The sequence below is a fragment of the Halichoerus grypus genome, chromosome 6 (genome assembly GCF_964656455.1).
Source record: "Halichoerus grypus chromosome 6, mHalGry1.hap1.1, whole genome shotgun sequence".
In the NCBI taxonomy this organism is placed as follows: Eukaryota; Metazoa; Chordata; class Mammalia; order Carnivora; family Phocidae; genus Halichoerus; species Halichoerus grypus.
The window spans coordinates 167,491,584-167,511,406 of NC_135717.1; the positions used below are offsets into that span (position 1 = coordinate 167,491,584).

Sequence of the window (19,823 nt, forward strand, 5' to 3'; positions counted from 1 at the left end):
GGAACATTTGGTAGCAATGTCTGGGGACGTTTCTGGTTGTCACCATGGAGAGGGAGGGAGCTTCTGGCATCTGGCGGTTTGAGGCCACGTTGCTGCTGAACATCCTATGATGCACAGGACAAGCCCCCCACCCCCAAGGGAGGACTCTCCAGCCCCAAGTCAACAGCTGCCACGTTTGAGAAACCCTGGCTTAGTCTGACAAACAGGTAGAGTGACCATATAATTTATCATCCAAACTGGGCTACTTTTTTGATTTTTTTTTTTTAAGATTTTATTTATTTGACAGAGAGAGACACAATGAGAGAGGGAACACAAGCAGGGGGAGTGGGAGAGGGAGAAGCAGGCTTCCCGATGAGCAGGGAGCCCGAAGCGGGGCTCGATCCCAGGACCCTGGGATCGTGACCTGAGCCGAAGGCACACGCTTAACGACTGAGCCACCCAGGCGCCCCTGGGCTGCTTTTTTGAAAATGAAAACGAACACTATCACTACGAACCGCAGGACAAGAGGCACACATCAGTACTCACAGGCAAACCAGAGCATTTAGGAGATGAAAGCCACGGAGGTCCCAGGAACAGGCAAAGAACTTATCTCATAAAAGTCCCCAAAGACACCAACTACCCTATTTGGCTAGCATGTCATAAGCCTCGGGCGGTTCAGGGAGGAAACCTTTTCCTAGTTCCTGTTTAGAGAAAAAACAGAAAAGGAACGGGCTGGCTGTGGCTTTTCAGAGGTGAGTGGCAGAGAGCAACCCTGTTTTCCTGCAGAGCCCACGCTAAGGAGCTCATCCTCACGGCCCACTAACCCCGACGCACCACCATCCACACCTAACTTAGGGCGAGAACCACCGCTCCTCTCTGGAACTTTCTTTACTGGTGAACCTTCTTTTCATGATGGGAGCAACTTCTGTTAATTAACTTCCTCTCTGCTCCAAGAACAAGAAGGCTGTTGCTGTTTTGCAGGTCAGCCGTGTACAACGAGAAGAGACTTGGAAATGTTCTCAGTCGGTCCCCATGGGGGCTCAGGGCTGCAGCGAGTCCAGCATTACACAGAGGGGAGGAAAAGACTCGCGGACTGAGGGCTAGAAACTACGGGGACCCTGCACCCGCACAGATCATTCTGGCTTCCTGGGCCCACAATGGATTTCCATCCCTAGTCTGCAAAGGATGAAACACCCGCCCACTTGCTCTCATAATTTGGGGAGCTCCCTGCTTCCTATCAAGGCCATTCTGTTCCAGCCGAGACTTCCTGGTCAACACAAAGGAAAGCTCCAGCCCTCTGCTCATCCCCTTCTTTTTTCCAATGTCCACCAACCCTACTGCGCTGGCTTTTGCCCCTCAAATTGTTTTTGTTGTTGGATAAAAATTGGACAAATCTCTTTAAGAAGGAGTCGTGCAGCCTGTCGGAAGAAAGGCTGGGAGTCCAGTTCCAAGGACTCTGATTGCTGGTGCTGTGCTCTGCGTCACGACATTGTTCTTGCCATAATGGCTTGCCTGAAAGTGAAGGAAGCCCGCGTGCTCGGAAACTGTTCAAATCCAGGATCCTGGGGTAGGAATGTGCCCTAATTCAGCAGCACAGAGCTCAGGAAGACTCCGGGGTGAACTTGTACCAGGCCAATTAAGACAGCTATGAGAAAACTGACTCATAACCTCTAGAGACACAGACTCAGGCTCTTCTGGAATCTCACAGAATGTTCTCCCACCAGACTGCTTTAGTTAGCACTTTTGAAACAGACATCCTACTTTAAAACTAAAGGGCTGGATTCCTCCAGAAATTTTCACAGACATAAACAGAAGCCAAAGGCTAGGCCAAACTTGTATGTCCTGCATAATTCATCAAGCTTGGCAATGAAATGCCTTCCCCCTTGGGCGCCCGGGTGGCTCAGTCGTTAAGCATCTGCCTTCGGCTCAGGTCATGATCTCAGGGTCCTGGGATCGAGCCCCGCATCGGGCTCCCTGCTCAGCGGGGAGCCTGCTTCTCCCTCTCCCACTCCCCCTGCTTGTGTTCCCTCTCTCGCTGTGTCTCTGTCAAATAAATAAAATCTTAAGAAAAAAAAAAAAAAAAAGAAATGCCTTCCCCGCAACGCTGTGTGTACAGTACGAGACAGACCGCTCATCGCCCCTTCAAACCACTACACCAGGGATAAAGTTTGCTAATGCAACAAGGTTCTCGACCACAGCTGCCCAGCTTCACTGCAAAGTTCAAAGAACGAAATCATGCACGTGTATGAGGATTTGAGAAACCACTATCAATATGATGTTGTGAGCACAAGCCCCCCACCTAGAAGTTGGGTTTGACTGGGAATTACATGAAATGCTACCACATGCCAAGCACCTGGCTGAGCTTGAGAATATAAAGGCAACATGGGCCCCGTCCACATCTAGGAAGAGAAAAACAAATGTGTAAACACCTAAGTCAAATAAGGTATCACCAAATCTAGCCCAGACATCCTCCCTGGAGGGCAGGCATGCTTCAGTTCTTGTCTTTAGCAGGAGATTCGGGACTTGCCAGGCCCTGCAAGCAGCCAGCGTGGGCAGGGCGGCTGGACGCAGGAAGGCCTGGGAGAGAAAGGTAAGCAGGTCCACGTGGCGGCAAAGTCAGGGGTAGGCGGGAAGCCAATTACAAAGGGCACTGTGTGCTGTTAGCGGGTTCAGGGGTTACCTCTGGAGACATGAGGAGCCTTTTCGAGATTTCTTTCCAAGATTTCAAATCAGGGGGTTTGATCAGATTTACATTCTAGAAAGATGACCCTCTGCTCAAAGTAGAGGGAGGGCTCTATTAAGAGTGAAGGTTAAGAGGTCACAGCGACAATGCAGGCGAACACCCCTGGAGGCCGTAACTGAGGTCAGGGCCACAGGATAAGAGAGGGGTAAGGGGAGCAGAAATATGAAAAGAGATAAAACCTATAGACGGTGCTGACGGACTTGAGAAAAGAGAGCAGAGAGCGGAGGAGTAAGCCAGACTCTGGGCTTGGGTGGCTGGAGAAATGGCAGCCAGGGACAAGGGGCCGGCACTGATCAGGCGACAGTCCCAGTCCTCAGCTGGAAGGTGCCAGCAAGGCCACTCAAGTGGATGGGTCTGTCATCCAGAGGAACACCAGAGAGAGCAGCGAGACCTTGAGGGGCAGATGTGCGGGGGCAGGGGAGAGGCAGGAGAGAACCACGCAGAGGGGCGGGCAGAGATCAGGAGAACCAGAGAGACGGTCACACAGGAAGGAAGGGCTTTCAAAAGGAGTGGTGAAGATTGTCCAACGCTGGGGAGAGGTTAGGTAAGATAAGAACACATGAGTACCACGGATTTAGCAACGCAGAAGGGAGGGTAACCTTGGTCGGACAGTCTGGAGAAGGTGGGGAGGCCTGTGGAGCAGACACTTCCTCTGCAAAGCTCCACTGTGATGAGAGAGAGCAGAGACAAACCACAGGGGTGCGGAATCCAGGAGAGATTTAGTGTCTGTTTCTTAAAGATGGGAAAAACCCAAGCACGTTTCCAGACTACGGGGAAGGAGCAAGAGAAAAGACGTGAAAAATAAGGAGGAAAGGGAGTATCTGGCAGAAGAAGGGGCCTGGCAGTGAGGGGACTGGCACAGAGAGTCTTTACAAGAATGAGAAATGGCCATAATTAGGAAGTGTATTTTTTAAAGCTTCTAGAACATTCTCTCAACATATAAATATGTCCTTTGATAGCCATTAGCCTTGGCTCTCACACACTGACTCAGAGACCTCCGCGATGCACTGCACCACCACAAGGGCCGTGAACGCTGATCCAGCCCCTAGATGACCATGACACTGAACGTGAATGAGCACCTGCAAAGGTGTCCACGAGGCTGCAGGGGAAGGCCGAGCACTCACCTTGCATCATACTCCTGTAGGCGGTGTCTGTGATGGCATAGATGTGGGGGGGCATCTCATGCCTCTTCTTGCCCTTGTACATTTCCACAATCTCTTCGGAGTAGATGGGCAGGTTCTTATAAGGATTGATGACCACACAGAACAGGCCTGAATAGGTCTAAAGAAAAGAGCAGCAAACAGAAACAGGTTAGGAAGTCTTGAGTCTCAGTGGTGTGCAAACTTCGTGGCAAAGTGTCTGCGCCAAGGACCCGGAGTCGGGCTGACGTGAAAGCCCCCCCGCGCAGCCCCCCACTCCCTGCTTCCCCGTCTGCTACAGGTGGAGGGGCACCACCCCCAGCTCTGCTCCTTTGGTGAGGGTCCTCCCTCAACTGCGTGACCGCTGCCAGCTTTGCGTGCCAACAAGCAGGCGCCTCGGGCAAGACCCACAGCAGGCCTCGCAGACAGCAGAAGTCCAGTTACAAAACTCAGATCCAAGGACAATTAGAAATGTGTCTGTCATCGTGAGATGCACAAAGAGAAAAGGATTTCGCTGCAGCAAGCAAACTGTGCAGAAACACAAAGTATTCTACCCTGAAGGACTCTCATAGAGATATTCAAGCCTCAACTTTTCCAGGACTGGGAAAAACTCGTGGCACTCCCCACCCAACCAGATCTTTTCTGGGCTAGCATATCACTGACAGCTCTCTCCCTCGAATCTTCTAGAGACATTCACATGACAATCCCTCAAAAACTTAAACCCTGTGACAGGTGTTCAGTTGGGGGGGTACAGCTGTGTTTAAGCCTCTAGAGCAACCCTAACACCCTCTTCCGAGGACAATATGCCACAGGCCCCAAAGCAGCCATGATTCACACACACCTGCAGCCAGCTGGTGTCATGACAGCTGAAGGTCATGAGGCATCTTCCTGGTCAGGGGCCAGTTCTCTGAACTCTTGTCTTTTTGTTTTCATCATCACGTTACCTCACTGCCCATGGTGGCGCCCCTCATTCCAACAGCAGCCGGCACCTAAGGGGCGCTGCGCACCATACCGGCCCCGCCCCTCTCCGGCCCCGCCCCCCTCCGGCCCCGCCCCTCTCCGGCCCCGCCCCAGCTGAAGACGGATCTAGTGGCTGAACCTAAAGGCGGGTTCCAGGCGGGGACCAGTCGGGAGGTCAAAGGCCCTTCCCAGCCATGGCCAAGGGCTATGGCACTTGGACTTCCCAAGCTGAACTTAAAGACTAAAAGCAGAACTTGGGAGGGGCCCAGTAACTTCCAGGGGCCTGGCTGGGAAGAGCCGCCAAGTTTTGGAAATGACCGAGTGTGTTTGGCCGCCTCTTCTGCTGGGAGGCGGGGACTCGGGGCCCTCGAGTTTCTTTCTAACCGGGATAATCAGCCATTTGTTTTCCCTCCAACTCCTCTTTCACAAGGGACCGGGAAAGCTCCGAAGCAAAGAGGTCGGGACGCGGTGTGGGCCACCTGCGGTGCGGGTATCACAGGGAGATGAGAGAAAAGCGGGAGACTTCTGGTTTTCCCTCCGTGGGACTGCTGGGGTGAAGTAGAAGGCCAGGGAGCAGTGAGGTCATCCCAGGAGCTCAGGAACAATTGAGCTCTGTTCCTGGGGTTTGAGAAAACCCACACTCTAGGAAATCAGCCCGATGAAAGCCAAGGACACATGGCCACACTTTTAGGGCGTGCCTCAGGGCCAGATGTTTGCAAACAGCTGGTCATGAGAGCAGAAGGGGACTGGGGGCTCCTAGGGCAAGGCTTTCTGACAGTTGGGTGAGCAGACGGTCCTGTGGATGGTTCTCTCTATAGAGCTTCAGAGTTCTCTGAGCTAATCCCATCAAACCAGCGGGCGTGAGCCCTGCAGCTCAGGTGGGAGGATGCACACCTGCCCTCGAGCCTCCCTCTGGATGCTCGTGGACGTGCAGACACAGAGCAAGTGGCTCTGCTCCCCCCATGGCCACGCCAGGGAGCTGCTCCATTCACGGGCCACAGAGGCTCTTTGTGCCCAGCCGCCCCCTATCCCAAGGCCTCACCCCCCGGGGAACAGACAGAGCAGCTGTGGCTCAGGATTAGCCACACCGCCCACAACACCAGGCAAACACACTGCACAAAGGCTCCCGGGTCGCAATTTGGAACGTCGTGTGCAGAGAGAGGTGGACCGTGAATGAGGCAGCAACCCCTGCCCAGCGGCTTTGCTCCCTGCTCCCCCCCTCCACAGCTCTGCACCTGCTGGGGTCCCCATTAGGGCAATTGCAGAGACAATCGACTTCCCTTCTGGGGAAGATACTTAGGAAGGAGGCTAGTCTGAGGCAGGAGGAACTGCACACGGGAGGTGACAGAAACAGGAATGAATGCCTCCAACCAAAGAGTTCTGCCTGCCTCCAGAGTAAAACCCACGCTTTCAGAGGAAAGATGAAGCCACTAACATTGAACGCACTTCACTAACATCTCCCCTTGTGGGAGAGCAGACTGCAGCCAGCTGATACAGGCCACTGCAGGCCCCCCAGCGTGTGTCACACTCAGCAAATCCCTAGCAGGACACAAGCTGAACAGAGACACCAGTGAAGGCCACGCAGAGGACCAGCTACCTTCACTAAGAACAGCAACAGCTACGGAGCCCAGCCCTGCTGTGAAGCAGATGTGGGCTGGCGCTTGCACACGTCTCACCAGGGAGGAAGTGAGGCTCCTCGTGGCCTCGTCGTGTGGCCAGGAAAGGATCTGAACCAGGTCCTGGAGGCTCCACCTCCCATGCCCTTCACCACTCTGCCTCCCTGAGCAGAGCCCCTGTCGGCTCCGGGGCACAGCAGGGTGGGTACAATAAGCTATGGAGGCTGCCGAGGGGGTGTCCCACTCCCAGACAATGGGACTCGGCTTCCAGCTGCCCCAACAGACAAGCAATGCTTCCTTCCAGGCCCCCCGTTTTCCTGCAAGTCGCCAAATTCTGAATTTCAGTGGTCAAGATCCCTAGGGACAGAGGCTTTTAATTTTGTCCATACAGTGTTCTCACCAAGAAAGAGAGAGCCAGGCTGAGGGTCAAGAAACCCGAGCTCAGTCTCAGGCTGACCCTGCGCTGGGTTCTGGCCCTCTCTGGGCCTCAGCTCTCCCCACCTGCCATATCAGCAGGCCGGACTAAGCTGGTCCACAAAGAACGACTCTTCCAGAAAGACCATTCTGTGTATGTCCTTACTGGTAGGTCCTGACTAATCAGGCTCATCCCCAAAGAGAGGTCATCAATGGCAGGAAACAAGAACCTCGTTATCATGGACCAATTTAGCAATGAGCAAGGTAACACAGCGCTGGCACGCAATCCGCCCAGTCAGGAGCTCTGGACAATCCAAGATGGGCCATGGCTCCACAGAGGACTTTGGCACATTGCAGGGCACTCAGAAGTACCAGTCCAGTATGGTGGGGAAGGGCCCTGTGGAAACGTGTGCTGACGTCGGCCTGAGATTGTACAGAAAATAAAATGGCTGACTCTTTGGGGGCCCCTCACCATCCCTGTACCAGGATAAGCCCAGCACGTCCTTTTATTACGTGTGTGATCATGAGCCAACCCCTGGGTCCGAGGCTTGGTCTTCCCATTAAGAGGGTTATAAAACTCTCGAGATGTTTTCTTCCTCCAATTCAAACACATTTTGAGAAATGTTTTATTCAGCTCCAACACCAAGAAGGCCAAGGTGAATATAACAGCATATTTAAACAAGGAGCTATTTTAGGAATAATTAGAGCCAGATATTTCTTCCCTACCTGAGATGAAACTAGAAGGAAATACCTTGGAACTAAGCAGAAGAAATAAGAATCAGAAAGAACTCTGTGACCCTAGGACCATTAAGATTGTGGAGCCTATTACACAGGAGATAGGAAAACACTCCTCTCCTGACGTTTTCTAAAACGGGGATGAGCGGTCTTTCTGCAAAGGTGGCCCAAACAGTGCAGCAAGAGTAGAGCAAAACTTCTAAAACCCGGCTGCATGGCTGCCAGAAAGGGCCACTCCTTCTCCTCTGCATGCTCTGGGCCTTACACGTGCCATTCTGGGCTGCTAAGCCTGGCGCCAGAACTGAGGGTTCAAGCCTCGCTCTCGATGCTCGTCTCTGCTCAAAGCGCACTCCCTGGGGAAGCAAAGGCACGCTGACTAGGCCTCTAAAAAGAACAAGATGGCAGAGATTCTAAAAAAGAGACTGGGCAAAAGGGGAGGGGGAAGAGGACAGGTGGTGCAGGAGGAACGAGGTGGGAAACCAGGACATGGCATCCCTCGCTTCAGAAAGAACTACCCTTCCTATCTCCACCAAGACCGAGGACCAAGGCCCGTGGGTGGGCACAGCCCACGCACACCATAATATTCTCCCTCCATGCGATCTAAAACAGGTTTCCTGGTGTGCTTTTGGCTATGCAGAGAAAAAATAGAATATTCCGTGAGGACGCTAGCTTGCCGAAGTTCGAGGATGTCACCCCAGCTTTCTTCAAGCCCCCTACTCTCCCAGAGCACGAGCGCCCAGGCAGGCGAGGGGGACAGGACAGAGCCGGGGTTCCCGCCTCCAGCCCCAGGCCCCACTTACGTAGATGAGCCCTGAGTAGTAGCGCTCCTTGAGGTTGTGCAACACGGAGGCTTCATTGAGGCAAGTGAGCTCTGCCATGTCCTCCACCTTGGAGAACTTGGGCGGGTTCATCTTCTGGATGTCATCCTTGTTCACCTTCACCTTCTTCCCGTTCTCCACCAGCTCCACGATAGCCTCCTCGCCCACCTCCTCCTTGAGGCTGGCGGGCTCGAAGCCACTCTTGTCGGAAGGCACCCATACCAGCTTCTTGGCAGCCCAGTCAGCCTGGGCCAGGGGGTTATTGATGAAGTTTTTATCCACATAGAGATACTTATCGGCAGCTTGCTGCGCCATGGCGATTCACAGCCAGGACCTACGGGAGAAACCAGGGCGAGAAGTGAGACACAACGACCTCAGAGGCAAAGGCCCACTGAACCCCTCTGACCTCAGCAAACAGTGCAGCAGTGGAGTAGAGCAAAACTTCTAAAACCCGGCTGCATGGCCGCCAGAATCTTCCCGCTCTCCATTTTGGGGGAAAAGATGTACATGACTGAAACAAGCTGTCATCAGAGATTGTGTCAGAAATTCACGGGAAGGTAGATCCTAGGATCCATCCACAATCAAACTAATCTATAAACTACCGTGGTGCCGGGGCGCCTGGGTGGCTCAGTCATTAAGCGTCTGCCTTCGGCTCAGGTCATGATCCCAGGGTCCTCAGATCGAGCCCCACATCGGGCTCCCTGCTCAGCGGGAAGCCTGCTTCTCCCTCTCCCACTCCCCCTGCTTGTGTTCCCTCTCTCGCTGTGTCTGTCAAATAAATAAATAAAATCTTAAAAAAAACTACCGTGGTGCCGAATGATGAGCCTAATTTGAGTCTCAAAGACAGATGTAACTATAGTCACCACGCTACACGTGCTGAGGCAGGAAAGAGAACACACACTTTAAGAGGACCTCCAACAAAAGCAAGTTTCTAATTAGCCCCCCAAAAAAGTCAACGAACTAAAACCACGCATAGTGGAAGTTGCCAGTTTAAAAGACTTTATTTCAAGGAGTTAACCAAGAGGGGAAAAAAAAAACCAAAAAAACCAACACACCAATATGTTCCCAAGAGATGCTAATTCCATCTTGATAATACAGCCCAAAGAAATAAGGCGAGAAGAAAAGAAGTCAGGCTCCAGGAAACATCATGAACTGTAAAAGGCGAAAGATTTGAAACATCATGAACTCTAAGAGTGCTTCCCTTCTGGGCCACTAATGCAAAAGGCAGCCCTCAAATCCATGTCCAGGAGAACTTAAGCACATGTGTGTCTGCTTTTTTCAAAACTCATTTGCAAAATAAAGAGGATGAAATAATAATCCCTTACACCTGTGTGGTTTAATGGTTTATGAAATGCTTTCACACACACTTTGCTATCTCAAAAGATCTTCGTTGGGACGCCTGGGTGGCTCAGTCAGCTAAGTGTCTGCCTTCAGCTCAAGTCACCATCCCAGGGTCCTGGGATCAGGCCCCGAGTGGGGCTCCCTGCTCAGTGGGGAGCCTGCTTCTCCCTCTCTTCCCCGCTCATGCTCTCTCTTGCTGTCTCTCTCTCTCTCAAATAAATAAATGGAATCTTAAAAAAAAAGATCCTCAGGATGCCTGGGTGGCTCAGTTGGTTAAATGTCTGCCTTCGACTCAGGTCATGATCTTAGGGTCCTGGGATTGAACCCCACGTTGGGCTTCCTACTCCTCAGGGAGCCTGCTTCTCCCTCTCCCTCTGCCTCTGGCCCTGATCATGCTCTCTCTCGCTCGCTCTCGCTCTCTTTCTCTCAAATAAATAAAAATTTAAAAAAAAAAATCCTCGTTGTAACTGTGTGTGGTTGCCCAGGGGGGACTCGGGACTCCTGGTCCCGTGGCCCTTCCATAGAATAACCACAGTGCTTATTCCTGCTCAAAGGCTCAGGCCGGGACCCGCTGGGAGGACAGCTGGTTTAGGTAAACAGGGCGCAGGACTTTGAAACCATGGTCTGAGACAGAGCCAGCCCACAGCCCAGAGGAGCAGCCCAGCGGCTCACTGCCCGGCTCACAACTCAGGAAGGCCTTTCCCTTGTGAGGTCAAGACCCCCTCCCCAGGCCCGGGAGGCCAGGAGGACCCCAGATCCAAATCCAGAGTCACACAGGCTTTCACACTTCCAGATTCCAACAGGGACTTGGGTACCAAGGAGGCTGGAGGTTTGGGAGGGACAGAACAAAAGGAAAAGTCTGGGCTGCCCAGGCCTTCTTATCTGGGCTCATTAAATGCTTTCCAGATCAAGACTAAGGGGCTCCCCTGGACATGTTCCAGGAGAGGGGCTGTTTTCCAGGAAATCTGCTCGCTCGCCTCCCCCCACCCCCACAGGAGGGAAGGCAAGTCCATGGAACAGAGCCTGGCAGCCTCCCCAGCAACCTCAGCTGGCGGCTTTGTTTACATTCCCAGCCAAGCAAACCCTAGCAGCCCCTCTTGGGGGACCAGGGGCATCATTCACCTGCAAGGACCACCCCCTGAGAGAAAGCAGCAGTCCACAAGGCAGGAAGGGACGGCCTGGCCTCATCTTCTGTTGTGGGGCTGGGGTCCCGGCAGTCTGCAGACCCCAAGCCACGCCAGCTTACTTCCGGCTATCCCGGCTCCCACGCCCACCAGGCCATTCAAGCAAATGGAAGGCTTCCCTCTGCCAGAGTACATACTAGCTGCCCTCTCCCTCTCTGCTACCCATCTGACCACTAACTAGCCAGGCAGCCTCCTCAGTCCTAGGACCCAGGCTCCCGAAACCAGTCTCCCCATCATCGTGCCACTGCCCTGCTTGAGGACTTGGAAGGATAACAGAGCACAGGGCTTCACAGGCTGCTGGTTCTGAACCTTTTTGCAAACTTCAAACCCAAAATGGACAAGACAATCTCCCATCAACATGCAAAAAGGGATTCACTTGAACCCTGTCCCCCCAAATCCCTAAGTCCCCTGCTGGTTATGAGTTCTACTACTCCAGCCCAATGAAGACACCCAAGGATATCACCTGCCCTTTACGAGATCCCTCCAAGAGGAGGGAAAGGGGATAGTCATTAGGTAACCTACCAGCAACAACCCCACTGGACCATCAATCACCCTGCAAAAGATCTTTTATTATCCCCAACTTATAAATGAGGAAACAGGCTCAGAGAGGGCAAGTTACTTGCACAGAGTCGCCCAGTCCAGTCACAGTGCAGGGCTCTAACCCAGATCGCTGGGCCCCCCAGTCTGGGCTCTCCCTGGCACACCTGTGCTGGGGTCCCACGGAAGAAGTCAGACTGGCACTGGAGCCGGGTCAGACTCGGCCGACACATTGAGTGGGACACGGGGAGTGTAGGGAATACATTCCACAGCGTTCAACACACATTTACTGAGTGCTGTCGGGCAGGCGGGGAGGCTGAGTGAGCCTTCCCAGCGTGGACCGCGTGGCCGGTTCAAAAAGCAGAGCGCAGTGGAACTTTCTCACTCCGTGGCCTGCTACTGTCCACGAGAGCTGCCCAGTGGCAAGGCTGCAAGGACTTCCGGCCTCATCAGACTCACTTCGTCCCAACAACAGCAGCCGTAGGGGGACCCACCCAAAGCAGCCATCTGGTGGCTGGGCAGCTCGGCGGCACAGCAGCTCCCTCTGCGCTGCAGGCACTGGGCACCCGGCCGCCCCGGGAAATGCACCGGCGGCTGGGCGCTGGGGGGCCATGAACACAGCAGCTGTTGGCAGGGGACAAGTCCACCTGGCGCCTCGCTCTGCCCTCCTTCCAGGCCAGTCTACCCCGATGAGACCTGGGGTCTGCGCTTCCTGGAAGGAGGGGGGTCAGACTGCGACCCCTCAGGGCTGGGCCAACACAGAGGGCTACACCCCTCTGCCTCCGGGGGCTGCCAAGGCTCCTATGCATGGTAGGCCTAGGGCGTGCATCCCTGCTCACCTCCCTGCCCCTCTCTGAGCAGAACTTTTCATTAAACCCGGCTGAGCCCTGTTCGGCCAGGCCAAGGACAGAGCTCTCTGGTGTCAGCAGCTCTGCTGGAATGACGTGGGTTAGCAGCGGCGCCAAGATCAATACGTGGGTTGGATGAGGCGGGGCGGGGCACGGAGGTCACCATGAACAATGGGGTGTATTAAAGCCCTCCCACCAGCACAGACGGGAACACCCACATTCAGTGACCGCGGCTGAGCTCCGGGGTCCGCCTGGGTGGGGGGGAGGCCCCTGGGCCCTGGTGGCCGCGGACTCATGTGCGTGCGCCCATAGGGCTTGCCAGCGGTGCAGATGGAGTAAGCCGTCACGGTCCAGCGCCGTCAGAAATGAAAGGGGGCATCAGGGAAGGGACGCTAGCGAGGCAGCGGCCACTTCTCCCCTCCCTGGCCTGGGACCATGCTAAATGGCCTGACACTTTGCACAAAAGAAGACAAAATCAGAGAGGGAGACAAACCATAAGAGATTCTTCACTCCAGGGAATAAACTGAGGGGAGGGGCGTGAGGGGGATGCGGTGGCTGGGGGAGGGGCATTCAGGAGGGCACGTGATGTGATGAGCGCTGGGTGTTATATGCAACTGATGAATCCCTAGACTCTACCTCTGAAACTAATCATGCACTACATGTTAATTCACTGAATTTAAATAAAACTTAAAAAAAATTTTTTTAAAGATTTTATTTATTTGAGAGACAGAATGAGAGAGAGAGAGAGAGCACGAGAGGGGGGAGGGTCAGAGGGAGAAGCAGGCTCCCCGCTGAGCAGGGAGCCTGATGTGGGACTCGATCCTAGACTCCAGGATCATGACCTGAGCCGAAGGCAGTCACTGAACTGACTGCGCCACCCAGGCGCCCCTAAAATAAAAAATTTTTAAAAACTTTATATAATATAAAAGTTTTCAAAATGAGGGGCGCCAACAGACACATGAAAAAGTGTTCAATATCGCTCGGCATCAGGGAAATCCAAATCGAAACCTCAATGAGATACCACCTCACACCAGTCAGAATAGCTAAAATTAACAAGTCAGGAAATGACAGATGTTGGCGGGGATGCGGAGAAAGGGGAATCCTCCTACACTGTTGGTGGGAATGCAAGCTGGTGCAGCCACTCTGGAAAACAGTATGGAGGTTCCTCAAAAAGTTGAAAATAGAGCTACCATATGATCCAGCAATTGCACTCCTGGGTATTTACCCCAAAGATACAAAAGTAGGGACCCGAAAGGGTACATGCACCCCGATGTTTATAGCAGCAATGTCCACAATAGCCAAACTGTGGAAAGAGCCAAGATGTCCATCAACAGATGAATGGATAAAGAAGATGTGGTATATATATACAATGGAATATTATGCAGCCATCAAAAGGAATGAGATCTTGCCACTTGCAACGACATGGATGGAACTGGAGGGTATTATGCTGAGCGAAATAAGTCAAACAGAGAAAGACATGTATCATATGACCTCACTGATATGAGGAATTCTTAATCTCAGGAAACAAACTGAGGGTTGCTGGAGTGGGGGGTGGGGTGGGAGGGATGGGGTGACTGGGTGATGGACACTGGGGAGGGTATGTGTTCTGGTAAGCGCTGTGAATTGTGCAAGACTGTTGAATCTCAGATCTGTACCTCTGAAACAAATAATGCAATAGATGTTAAGAAAGAAAAAAAGAAGAAGAATGTAGCAGGAGGGGAAGAATGAAGGGGGGGAAATCGGAGGGGGAGAAGAACCATGAGAGACGATGGACTCTGAAAAACAAACTGAGGGTTCTAGAGGGGAGGGGGTTGGGAGGATGGGTTAGCCTGGTGATGGGTATTGAGGAGGGCACGTTCTGCATGGAGCACTGGGTGTTATGCACAAACAATGAATCATGGAACACTATATCTAAAACTAATGATGTAATGTATGGGGATTAACATAACAATAAAAAAATTTAAAAAAAAATGAGGGGCGCCTGGGTGGTGCAGTCGGTTCAGCGTCTGCTTTCGGCTAGGGTCCTGATCCCGGGGGTCCTGGGATCGAGCCCCAAGTTGGGCTCCCTGCTCAGCGGGGAGCCTGCTTCTCCCTCTGCTCCTCCCCCTGCTCGTGCTTTCTCTCTCTCTCTCAAATAGTTTTCAAAATGAAAGAAAAATATCCCCATAAATTCCTGAGACCCTCCCCCTAAAATCAGTTTTCTCTTTTTTTATGGTCCTTCTAGTCCTTGTTCATAGAAAACACTTGAGATTTTTAATGATCATAGGCAAAGCATGGGGTTTCACGTTGTGGATTTTTCCTATTTATTGTGACTGTTTCCCCATAGGGCCACAGAGTTTGCTTTTTGATCATTTTCATCCAAACACTTCACTTTCCAGCTAAAGATAGAGAGGCTCTGAGAGGGAAGTGATCCCACTCAGTCACACACCTCGAGAAGCGAGGACTCATATTCAGGACTCCTGACTCCAAGGCCTCCTTGGGAAACACTTTTAATGGCTGCATAATATTCCAAAGTGATTTGGGGGGGAACCCACCACTTAACTAGGTTTTTTTCCTTATATGGTGGGCCACCTTGAGATAAATTCCTAGAAGTGGAGTTACTGGAACAAAGGAACATCCAGACATTTTTATGGCCTTGAGAAGTATTATCAAAATGCTTTCCAAAAGGGTTGACTGGTATGCATGGCCACGTGAGCAGCACGCCCATGTGGCAGCAGCGACACCAGCCCTAGGAAAACCGTCTGCAGGAAGACGCTTGGGGGTTCGGATCAGGGAACCTCAGGGAATTCTGGAAATCTGCGGGACGCGCAGGCCAGCGAAGAGTTAAGGAACAAGAAGGCAGCTTCCCCCACTGGAGAGCAGATCCGGTGAAGGCCGGCCCTTTCCACACCAGCTGCCTGCGGGTGCCAGCCCAACTCCAAGAAACCCAAGTAGTTGCCTTTTTAGGCCATAATCGAGAGGACACGACCAGAGGCTAAATTAGGACTCTCAGGAAATGATGAAACTGAAAGTAAATAGGTTGACCAAAAACCTCTGCTTTCGACCCAAAATGTAATTCCTTGATTGTCTGCCTTCTCCCCTTCCCCGCCCCCCACCCCCGAACATCCATCTGGACCTTTTACTCCTTCCTATTTTCCCAAGGACCCCTCTCTCTCCCTCCCAGCTTCCCACCCTTCGCTTGGTTCTCTTTTTACTCTTGCCTGTTTGGAAAAGAAACAGCTAGCCCCTTAAAGACAGAATTTATTTGACTGGGACAAATCATTGGTCCAGACACTGCGAGCTTGTCCATTCCTAGACAACGAGGGTCTATGTCATGCCTTCCATGTCCAAGTTCTGGGCCTGGAGCTTCAGGTCCTCCCATCCCATCTCAAAGCTACCCTGTCCAAGGGTCCGAAGCAGCTCTCTGTCCTCACCATCCCCACAGGTGAGGGCAACGACGCCCACACGGGTCACAAAACCCAGGTTCAAACTCAGAGCCGCTGGGCTTCTGCCTCAGCTGCCTCCCCTGGGAGCTCTCTGGTGCTCTCTGGGGAGAACACAAACCCAGAACCCCCTGGTTCATTAAGCAAACCAGGGACACAGACACTAATCATGCCAACTTGAAGCTGCAAACCCCACCTCCTGGTGCTGCTTTGTACCAAGGACTCTTCACACTCCCACCTTAAAGACTGCTGGTGCTAGAAGAAAGGTGAGGGGTCTGTCTGACCTCGGGTGAGCCACTTCCGTTCTCTGAGCCAAGGTCCCAGTTCAGAGACCCAGTGACCTCAGCTCAGACTCCGGAAGCCCTGTTTCCAGCTCCATCACCTCCTCTGCTTGTTTTTTTATCCCCACCCCAACCCAGAGAGCACAGGGGAACATGTCCCTTCTCCTTTCTCCCTCTAGCCATTGCTTCTGAGTTAAGCGAAACTATCAAGGTGCCTGAGGTTCTATGAAGGCGGCTGCTGAAGTAATACAGAAATTGTCAAACCCCTTAGGATTTACTGATTCAATGAACTCATACATACTGAGGGTCTATGTGCAAAAATATGGTGACAAAGGTACAAAGGACCCAAGAAGTTTATAATGCAGTGGAACCTTCGCTGTGGAGGGGAGGACCATGTCAACAGCCAACACCAACACAAGACTCAATGAAGAAAGACGAAGGAACGAGTTACTCGCTGCAGGAACAGAGAGGAAGGGGTAAGTCAATGGAAAACTCAAAGCGGCAGGAGGTTCATGGAAGGGATGAGATGTAAACTGGGTCCTAGATGATGGGAAGAGTACTGGTTGGGGAGGGGAAGAGGTGGTACCAGGCCAAGGGAGAAGAGGGGGCAGTTCTTCATGAACTATACAATGATGTGATGGGTTAAGGCAGGGATCCCCAGCCTCAGCACTGTGAACACCTGGGGCCACGGAATTCTTTGTCATGGGGGCTGTCCTGGGTATTGCAGGATATTTAGCAGCATCTCTGGCCTCTACCCACTAGACAAGAGTGCATTCCATCCCCAGTTGGGACAACAAAAAATGTCTCCAGACACTGCCGAAGATGGGGACTAGGGGAGCAAAATGGCCCCCAGTTGAGAAGCACGAATTTAAGGGGTGTCGCAGGAGTAAATACTGCACAGAAGCCAGACTTCAGCTTAGTAAACCCTCTCCGGAGTCCAAAGTGCGCACTTCTAAAAACAGAAGTTCCCCAGTGAAAAGTGATTCCCAGGACCCACATAGTGGGCCCCACCCACTATGGATGGCACTATCACCAAGGAGTGACTGTCCCATATCTAAAACTAATGATGTAATGTATGGGGATTAACATAACAATTAAAAAATTTAAAAAAAAAAAAAAAAAAAAAGGAGTGACTGTCCCTACAATGCACTGTTATTTTAAGGGATCTGACCTGAGCCCACTACCAGACTGTACTCTAAAGATTCCTGAAAGTCCCAATTAAAAAAAAAAAGAAAGAAAAAATCAGGCAAAGGGGGCTAATGTGCCTCCCCAGGCAGGGCACGAATCTCCAGAAACTCGAACACAGCCGCTCGGCTGGTGATGCACAACCTAGCCGGCCAGCATGAAGAGGTCCGGGTGAACCACGGAAGGCAGGCAGCCATGCTGGGGGGAGGCGGGGGGGTGCTCCCCGGCTGTGCTGGCTCACCCCATAGCCTGGGAATTCCATCAACTGCCATTTATTGAAAGGTTCTGACACATCAGGATTAGTCCCAGGGACGATACCCATAAATGTATCCCAGCCAGAAATCTCCTGCAAACCCTGGCGAATGTATCTGAGTGCCTACCAGTCGATGTCTCCACCTGGAGAACCCACGAGCACCATCACACCTGAACTCCCCCAAACCTGCGCTCTCTTCTGGGTCTCCATCAAGACCCCGTCTGTCTGGTCACCCAAGACCGTCACTGTAAACTCCTTCTGGTGGATCAGCAAAGCCCTCTGTCATTCCCACGGCCAGTGCCCTGCTCCAGGACTGCACCCCCTCCTTTCTAGACTGCATAGCCTGCCTCCTTCCTGGCCTTCCCCAGAGTCTTCTACCTCCTTCCAATCCAGACCCCCTGCTGAGTTTCTGTGCGTGCCATATCCTATTTTATTGACAATCACTCGCCAGTTCAAAACAGTTCAATGGCTCCACATCTTCTCCAGAATAAAATCTAATCATCTTTTTCATGGTGAACAGGCCCTTCGCGACCCTACCCATCAATCTCCTCCATGCTCTGGCCCAGCCTCATAACTGCGTCCTGTTCACAGCCCCCTCTGCTCATGCCGCCTCCTTCTCTGCACCAGGAGCCCTCTCTCAAAGTTCAACTCCAACGTCCTCCTCCGGAAGGCCCTCCTGGATAGCTACAAAAGGACTTCCCGTGAGTAATCAAACAGCAGTTTCATCTGAGCACAGGACGCAGGTCTCACTCATGTCCTCGATTTCAGATGTCTAGCACAATGCCTGACCCCAGCAGGTGCTCAGTTAAAGTTCCCTGAATGAATGTATGTGGAACATGGCAAAGAGAAAGAAGGAGTAATGGGGAAGCTTTCTAAGAAGCTGGAAAATCACCTTGAGCTGTGCAGAGGGCCACAGGGTTCGAGAGAGGACGGGAACAAGGAGACCCAAGCTGGGAGCACGCACAAGGCTCACAGCCACTTAACTGGCATTTATGGACTAGTTCTTATATCCCCAAAACAAGAAGGGAAAGAGAGCATAGTGGGGCTTTCAATCCACAGGGAGAAACAGGAGTGAAAATAATTTATTGGCCCCCAAGAAGCTTTGCATAAGGTGCTCAGTTTTCTGGAACCTTCTAGCACCTCCTGACTAACCAAGGTGGAGATACCCACCATCTACCACCAGACACACCAGAAAGGACCTTGGCTGGTGTAGCATGGCCTCTGCCCTTGTCGGGACCCATGAAAAGGCCTCAGGCTGCCCTTCCTGCCTCTCCTGGAGCCCTCGGTCCGCATCTGCTAAGCAAGTGCTGCGGACACCGATTTTGGTACCAACTCTGAACAGACAGATGGAACTTGGAAAAACCACGGCGATACAGAGCACTGATTCTGCAAATCCCAAGATAAGTTTGTAATTCACTGTGATCGAATGGAATGGGTATAAATTTGGAGTCACACCGACTCGGATTTGAATCCCCCACTCAATTCCTTGTAATCTTGAAGCTGTTCACGCCACAATTTCCTAGCTTTAGAGTGAGGGAAAAATCTGTATCAGAGGAGTTGTAACTCAAATTGCCAGGAAAGACTTGGACACTGAATAAGAACTTCCAGATCTCGTCCTCCTGACCTAATTAACCCTAATCCTTCTCTACAATGACACCTGGGGCCTCTGAACAAGGTTTCCAGAAGTTCAGTGACTCTTTCTCCATGTTACACGGGTCCGCAGAGAACAACATGGCACAGCACGCTGTCTCCCAACTAGTAATTTAGCACGAAGGAAAAGGGTTCCATGGCCAAAGGAGGTTGGAAACCTGCCTCCCCGTGGCCCTCCTGCCTAGGAAATGCTCTGAGGAGCCTGCAGGCAAGGAAGCCCACTGCACTTTGTCCATCAGGCTAAGCACCCTGGGCTATCCTGCACAGTACTGGCCTGGAAATGCTGGTCTGGGGGGATGTGCATGAGGCCTTGGGCAGAAGAGCTGAATTTGAGTCTGGCTTGGCACTGACCAGCTGCTCGGCTATCAGGCTCGAACAAGATAATGGACCACAGGAGCCGCCCTGCATAAACATGGGGGCTATTAGAACAATCATCTACAGGGAGGAACTGGCACTCTACCACCCAGGGCCACACTTACAGCAGTAGTCCACCCTAAGGTGCTCATTCTCCCCAGGATGCCGAGGTGGGGGGGGAGGAGGGGGAAGTGGGGAGGAGGGAGGGGGAAGGGGAGGGTCCTCCCAGCGCCCAGAGCCCAGGAGGCAGAAGCTGCTGAGGACTGGGAGGATGGGCCCCCTTCCTCCCCACCTCAGGAATGCTGTTTGCTTACAGAAGAAGCTGGGACTTGTTGCGGTTAGCAGTATTCCAACCCAAGCCTGT

General features: G+C 52.5%; 1 protein-coding gene across 1 annotated transcript in view; it reads right to left on the reverse strand.

The window, feature by feature from the left end:
• MYH9 (myosin heavy chain 9) overlaps positions 1-19,823 on the reverse strand; it is a 91,637-nt gene that overhangs the window by 50,937 nt on the left and 20,877 nt on the right. Inside the window, exons 2-3 of the mRNA XM_036108739.2 lie at positions 8,387-8,738; positions 3,847-4,003 (exon numbers count right to left, since the gene is read on the reverse strand). Of these exons, the coding sequence (XP_035964632.1) occupies positions 3,847-4,003; positions 8,387-8,719 (490 nt within the window). The 5' untranslated portion in view covers positions 8,720-8,738. The remainder of the gene's footprint in view (positions 1-3,846; positions 4,004-8,386; positions 8,739-19,823) is intronic.